General features: G+C 40.9%; 1 protein-coding gene across 8 annotated transcripts in view; it reads left to right on the top strand.

Moving 5' to 3' along the window:
• Window positions 1–892: 892 nt before the first annotated feature.
• pbx3b (pre-B-cell leukemia homeobox 3b) overlaps window positions 893–7,815 on the top strand; it is a 57,479-nt gene continuing 50,556 nt past the window's right edge. For 4 of the 8 annotated variants that reach the window (XM_026321437.1, XM_026321438.1, XM_026321434.1 and 1 more), the window contains exons 1-2: window positions 893–1,937; window positions 2,589–2,662. In XM_026321437.1, coding sequence (XP_026177222.1) covers window positions 1,690–1,937; window positions 2,589–2,662 — 322 coding nt within the window. In that variant the 5' untranslated portion in view covers window positions 893–1,689. Of the gene's footprint in view, window positions 1,938–2,582; window positions 2,663–7,815 lie in introns of all 8 variants that reach the window. The other 4 variants (XM_026321436.1, XM_026321433.1, XM_026321435.1 and 1 more) reach the window with 1 other exon arrangement.

Here is a 7,815-nt window from a genome sequence, read left to right as displayed (position 1 = left end):
CAAATCAAACAAACCCCTTCTGTTAAAAGTTCAGTATCAAGGCCCTGTAGAGAATAAGCCCTGCCTGCTCCAACACAGCAAAACCAAACTGTTTGTTCAAACAATGCCCTATATGCAAAATCCGTACGTTTTGTTTCTCCTCCTAAGCCCGTGGTCGAAATGCTCACTGTGGACGTGCACAGTGGATTTGCTGCCTTGCATCCAGCTCAACAACTTGTCTGCTGCCATAGCAACTGCGGAGGGGCACCGAGCAGCGCCGCCTGCTTGTGCAATGGATGTCACTCGTAGCAACGACCAATCAGAAGTTCCCATCTTTTTGCACGAGCAGCGTAAAGATGGAGGGATGGAGTGGGTGGGCTTTCGGCATCATGTATCTGCCAGTAATAGGACGCGCGGGTCGTCAGTCTTCGTCATCCTAGCTCGGGATTGGTCGACGAGCTTTACTTTCAATAATATAAACATGTCTACTGCTTGCCTGGCTTGAACCAAGGCTTACAGGGGACTATGCAGTTCTACATCAAACTGTATAAAAACTCTCATTATGTATTTGCCTGTGTTGTTGCAGCGCTAAATCTTTATTATTGCTAGAGAATATGCACATAGCTGCACGTGCACGCGTGAGGAAACGAGGATACCCTGCTGCCGCCGCTGCGAGAAAGAGAGAGGGGACTCTGCCGTGCTTTCATCATTATAATCACCGTCCTAACTACTAGCTCTTAACATTTTGTTTTTTCGGTGTTCTGGCGAGAAGTGACAAGAATATAGACCCCTCCTCTGCAGGGCGGAGCGTGCATTTTCATTTCGTATTTTGTATTTTTTTTTTTTTTTTTTCTAGCCCTTTTCCCTGCTCTGACACGTCTGCACTGAGTGAGTGGCATTGGCACACTGTCAATCGCTCACTACCGCTGCCATCAAACAACATAAAACACACACAGGCAGAGGCTGGAGCTCATAAATTTCAGCAGGGCAAGATATTTTTTGCGCATCGCCTTTATACAGCGCGGTGTCCTAATTAATTTCTTCTCGCTGTTGCTTTTTTTTTTTCTAAACAGAAATCTCCCAACTTTTTTGTAAATTTCATATTTTTTATAGTCACATTTGGACACCTTATGCCGCAGATTGTGTATTTTTTTAAACACTGCTAGTTGTCGCGGGAATCATTTCTGCACATTTGTAATTGGCAGCACCTGCAAGCCTAAGATTTCTTTTTTTTTTATTTCCACGTTTCAACATTGGATATTTTTTTTTTTTTTTTGCCGGTGCTTCTCGAGAAGGATTTGGACATTTTTGGAGAGGAAATGCGCCGGGAATCCCATGAAGAGCGCTAATAAATGAGAGATCACCAAGGAGCGTTTCTGTCTCTACCAGCCGTCAAACCGAAGAGAAAAGACAGATTGGCATGAGGATTCGTGCGGGATACGATGGACCGTCAATTTTGACAAAGAAGTTTTAAGAAGAAAAAACAGATTTATGCATTTTTCTACAAACACAGCCACGCGTTTTGGCACTTTGGACCGCGCGTAAATAAACGAGAGGATAGCGAGAACTTGGACAGAAGATTTACGCTAAAACATCACTGCTTGTCTTCATTTGAGAAAAAAAAACGTGTGTGCTGTATAAAGCTGAAGAAAGCCCACAGCCGTACATCCCTCTAGTCTGCGGTACATGTTGTTTTAGCCGATTTCGTATATGAGTTTTTCAATTTGTGTGGCTCAGTGCACAGACTCTTTAGCGGCTACTATGGACGATCAAGCCCGGATCATGCAGTCGATCGGCGGTGTCAGTCTGGCCGGCCACTCGGTACAAGGAGGCATGGCACTGCCGCCTCCACATGGACACGATGGGACAGACGGGGACGGAAGAAAACAAGACATTGGTGACATTCTCCATCAAATAATGACCATAACTGATCAAAGTCTGGACGAGGCGCAAGCAAAGTTGGTTGATTTATATGTTTTATTAACTTCGCCCCCCCCCCCCCTTCCACCACCCAACCCCTTCCACCACCCAAAACGCTGAACGCATCATTATTAAGATGTGGCCCGCTTAACTTTAGCCCCCCATGCATAACAATAGGCTGGAGTGGCTTTAATGTTAATCTTACACTGAGGTGTATTTACTGCCTCACAAAGCTGTGACACATCAGAAAGTTGTCAGTGAGGCGACATGAGCATTTTATTTAAACAGACGTGAATCTAAGTGAGATCGTGTTGTACAAAAAGTTTGTGTGCACACATGCCCTGTATCAGTCTTTGTACATCTGAAAAACTCTAACTGGTGCTAAGAAAAAATAAAATCCATCCCAGTAGGCTCATTATATAAATGAACTGTCATGGGCATTACATTTATAATGGAGAATTATCATTTCTTTAATTTAATTAAAAGCTGCTTTCATTTTGCTTTATGGTAACTTTGTGCAAATTCTGAACAGCTCAGTAGTAAATAGTAATTTTGAGAGAGGTATGCGGTGGAGCGTTGCATTGCCTAGTGACAGCTAAATATATGAAATAAGCTCTTTAGTGTTAATGTCTAAGTTGATTGATCAGTGAACTTATTTCAATGTTTTATCTTGTCTTATACTGAAACAGGAAACATGGACTGAACTGTCACAGAATGAAACCAGCACTCTTCAGCGTCCTCTGTGAAATCAAAGAAAAGACAGGTAAGATCTTTGTGTAAAAATGTTATAATATGAACTAAAAGAAATATAATACCGGAGACTGAATACAATAGCACACAGACAATTTTTCCCTCTCAGTGATCCAGTGGCACCCTGCATCCACATTTTGAGGACCTCTGCCCACATGAATCAATCACTTTAAAAAAAAAAAGAAAAAAAAAAAGTCATTATGCCACATAGAAACACTTCGGTTGTCAGTAGACTTTTTCAGTGTTTCTGCAGGGGCGATCTTTTCCAGCCCTGGCTGCTTGGATTTAAGTGTGCTCCAGCTTTTACCCACACCACCCTGGCACTGAACACGATGGGGAAATCCCGTAGCATATGCTCTGCATACTGTAGCTGAGATTGCACAGAATTCCTGCTTTATAACCTGATAACAGTCGCCACATTTTTCTAGATATGAAGGCAACAACACGCTGAATCAATGAATGCAAATGCATGTAGACCCCTTTCCTACAAACATGGAGAGTTAACACTGGTGAAATGCAATTATTAGTAGATCAGCTCATAGAAAATAATTGAAAACAAATTATTTTGGGAAAAAAAAGAAAATATATTTCTATGACATATTTCGCAGTTGCCCTTTGTAAGCATCAAGTTCAAAACTTTAAGTGGGTGTACACACATAAATGACAGAAGTAAAATTGTAGTTAATTCTTTCGTGTCTTCTGTTATAGCTCAAACTTTGCTGTAGTACATGTTTAAGTCACTGCTGTACAGGGAGATTGTTGTTTCTACACTTTTCCCACAGCGTTTATGGGACGTGTAATAAACTGCATCTCTTTAAAGTCTTAAATGAAGACATAATTGATTTTTAGTGATAACAGCTTTGTGCTGACCATGTTTATTATACCTTACATTTATGTGATTGTTTCTTTCTTGAAACTAGAAACAAAGGGCTGTTGAACAAATCCTTCAGATTTTCAAACTGAGCATTACATTTTTTTCCAAGTGATGTGTGCATTTCTCAGGCAAAGAAAAAATAAGAATATGAAGAAAACATGGCTGTAGGTTTAGTGCAATTTAGCAAGGTGATGCCTTGTCAGATTTGTGACCTTTGTGCGGTTTATGAGGAAATTGGCTTGGGGGAGATCATAAAAGTTTATGAACTTCCCCAACACAGGTGGCGTCCACAGTGGCAGGCTTAGGGTCCACAGACTAGCCGTGGTGCTCTGCTATGTGTGTGTGTGTGTGTGTGTGTGTGTGTGTGCCTGTTGAGTTGAAAGACATAGAGCAAGATGAACAGAGGATGCAGATCACACATCATACAAGCTGCCAGCTTTTATTTTGCATGCAGTCATTGATTTGATGTGAAAGTGTTTTCTGAAACAGAAACATTGCTGCATATGTAGAACCTCAATGAAAAAAGGGCTTTATTTTCAAAGTTAAAGAAAATCCTGTTCCAACATTGGACGATCTCTGCAGGTTACTTTAATCAGATGTTTCATCACTTTGCCTGTCAAAACTTAAACCACAGTGAACTAAGCGCTTCAATTTAAATCAGATGCTTAACACAGCAAGAAAAAGACAATGAAAATGACAGAGAATGTAAATAAATATATGTACGTGAGTGAAGGATTGTATGTATATGCCCAGGATAAGTGTCTGTGAGAAAGGGATGGAGACGGAGAACAAGCTTGTGTGTGTGTGTGTGTGTGTGTGTGCATGGTTAACCTGTGGTTTAGAGTCACAGCCTCCCCCTCTTAGCCATTGACAGAGCTCAGCTGGTCTGGTGGCCTTGTTGACCGGCCTGTTTTTCCAGCACACAGTGAGCCTTTCACTGGCTCCTGTAGCATCGGTCACAGGGTTTCCTTGGCCCTTTCATGTCAATTCAGATGGTACAGGGGCCGCTGTCTTTTATCCACAGGATCCACCGTACACTGAACTTTTAATAATCATAAATCTGAACGCTGGCCAAGAATCATCAGTGTAATTACTGCGCGCATGTATCATATTATCAAGACTTATTGTCCTGTGTGCAGATGAATAGTGTGTCCAGGGTTCAACTTCAAAGCATCAGAAGTGTTTATGTTAACAGTATTATTCTGTCATCAGTGGTGAGACAAAATGAAAGGAGTGAGAACAGTTTTACTCTTGATTTTCTTTTTGTGTGTGTGTGTGTGTGTGTGTAGAGGCGAGGAAAAGAAGACTTTTCAGGGGTGTTTAGAAGTTTCTGGCTCTCTTCTAGCTGTTATTGTAGAGCTACAGCATATTTCTGCATTGCTAATGCCCTAGAAGTATTAATTCACTTTGATATGCTAATTAGAGAGCATTATGCAAGAAATGAGATTAAGTGGCAGCATGAAGTCATTTGCCTGTCACTAAATTGAGTGTTTTTAGCAGGAGGGTTTTTTCCCCTAAATTTTCCTGGTTTTGCATTTAGATAAGCTAAATTCGAGATTTGGTCTGCAAGTGGTGCTCTTTGTCCTTCAGTGTGCAAAATGTATTTTTTGCTATATATAAATACATATATGTTTATATATATTTAAAAAATGGAAATCCAAATATTTTATTTTCCTATATTTCAGGACAAAGGATACATTCATGTTGTACCTTTTTCCCTGTAGGCTGCATGAGAAGACAATGAATGCATTGAGTGAAAATTGCCTGTGATTCAGATGAGTTTTACAGCTTTTCCTCTGTGCTGGGTTTGCTTTATCCTGCTGGTTACTCCCTTGTCTTGCTCTCATGCTTGGAAGAGAGGCTCGCAGCAGCAGCAGTGGGAGCGGCAAGAATAACAAAGGTGAAAGATTACCTCCATATGGTATTTCTGACCAGGAAAAGAGAGGTTCTGTAGCAGGACTCCTCTTTGATGTGAGGTTTAATCAATAGAAAGAGATTACAGAAAACTATTACAGGCTAAATCACAAAGTGCCACACAGAGGCTTAGCCCTCTCCACAGCTCTCTCAGCTGCATGGCGCTTCTTTGGGCTGCATATTGACTTGTTGTTTTCCTGACCTTTGACTCATCAGGTTCAGAAACGGGGGGTGGGGGGAGGGTCTGGAGAAGTAGGAGAGGGAGGCAGGGAGAGTGTGGCAGATTCAGGCTGATAAATGCTCCGATCCATTGTTTAAAGCAGTGGATTAGGGAGGGACTACAGTCACAGTTCGAGCCAGTGTCGGGATTGGGTTGCACATATGGGATTTGGCTTCTGAAAACCGCTCTACATGCTTTCATGTATATTTATTGGCGGGTCTGTGTTATATGTAATGCTCAGATAGGAAGGACTGTGTTGACTAAATACAGTTCAGGATGAGCCTGTAATTAACCACATGCAAGGCTGACTAAAAGCATTACCTGGAGTAAATAGAGTTAGGACTGAGGAGGTAAGCATTTCTGAAATCTACAGGGAACATTAATTTCAATGTTCCCTGACAAAGTTAATGAGCCTTCTCTCTCCAATTGGGTTATTGTTATTAATACAAATTCATTATTATTATTATTATTATTATTATTATTATTATTGTGTACTTGCTGCACAACATAAAATAATCCTTCCTGCAAGCAAGACAACAAAAATGTTTTTGACTTTATTTTTCTCGATTATAGGTTTGCTTAGCGCTGAAAAAGCTCCAGTAAATGCATGACAGAGAACAGAAAGCTATTCAGCAGCAGAGACAATTGACTTTGGCTGCTTTTTGTCTCAGAGAGCCCCAGTGTTGCGGCTGCAGAGACTAGATAGTGTTGTGCCGAATGGCTCGCACACAGCTGGGTTCCTGACTGGCTCAATGGCAGGGCCACTAGTGCTTCCTCCTCTAAAGCACAGGGGGGACCGGGGAAGATGTGGCTATTATCTAAGTAGCTTCCAAATACCCTCCATTTCCTCATCAGCAAAGATGAAAAGAAGGAGAGGCAGACAAAGCAGAAACAAAGAGTATAGATATCAGTTTCATTTGGAAGGGTAAATGCTTTTGTGCTGTGGAGATAGATGCCTCTGCACCGGTGCTGCCTGGTATCTGTACGCACGGCTCCACAAATCTGTTTTTTTTTTTTCTTCTGTTTTTTTTTGCACAATGATTCAGTGCTGTCCCTCCATCTGCACACACGAGCACCCATCTTGCACACTTCTCCCTTGCTCCCCCTCCATCGCTCCAAGCGTTTTCTGCGGCCTCTTACGCGATCAACAGCTCATAATTGTTTTTTGCACATACGTTATGCAAATGAGTCTTTATGGCAACTGGCATAACAATTAGCATCCTCCAACAATATTTTAGTAGGTTAATTGTGAAATTTCTGAATTGTACATCTGAGTTGTTAATTAGGCATGACAGAGGTGGTGAAATAGTTATCTTCAGGCGGTGGCAGCCAGCAGAGGCTGCTTTGGATGCAAAAAGGAAGGATTGATTGAAATTAGTTTACAGCAGTAGGAGCATGGCTGCTGGAGATACTTTGCATGCCCCTTTTGCATTTCGTGGCATCTGTTTGTCACTGAATGCAGAAATATGAACTTGAAGCAGACAGGGAGAAGCTAGTTCGAAAAATCACCCCAAACGCTGAATAGAGATGTGAGTGATAGAACTTAGCAAGGTCTTTTTTATGTGTCACACACAGTCTGCACTCTTGTAAAAACAGCAAAACCTTTGACCTGCCAAAATAGTTACACCAATTTTTTTTATTTCTGAATTATGATATGCATATGCAAGGAATAAGCAGGTACAGATAATGGATGGACGGATTGATATATATGCAATATGGAGTTTTCCTGCTCTAAATAAACTTAATGCCAAAGATGCACTTTTCTTTAATGAGGCAGATTTCCAAAATTGTAAAAAATGTGTTTCGTCAGTAATTTTTGGCTCGACAAAAAAAATTTAAGACCAATGTTAATGAAAACACAGTTTTAAAATTAACTTGATTATGTGAAACATGAATTTTTGTTTGATGGTACTTTTGAATTACCATGTACCTTGCTTTTTCTTTCAACTTTCAGCTCTAACTCGTATTTACTTTCAGCTTAATAAAAAGAGAAATCACTTCTGTTTTTCTTTTTTAACATGAAGTTTTCTCTGAGTCTCCTGTGTCACGATGTTCATTACAGTGTCACCTGATGGCTGAGTGTATGTAACACCACAGAGCTGGTTATTAGTGTAAAAAGGGTTAGAGTGAAAGACTGGTGCAAAGCAAGTCCTTTCTC

The sequence above is a fragment of the Mastacembelus armatus genome, chromosome 9 (assembly GCF_900324485.2).
Source record: "Mastacembelus armatus chromosome 9, fMasArm1.2, whole genome shotgun sequence".
NCBI classification, from domain to species: Eukaryota; Metazoa; Chordata; class Actinopteri; order Synbranchiformes; family Mastacembelidae; genus Mastacembelus; species Mastacembelus armatus.
This window is presented reverse-complemented; position numbering and strand designations above follow the sequence as displayed.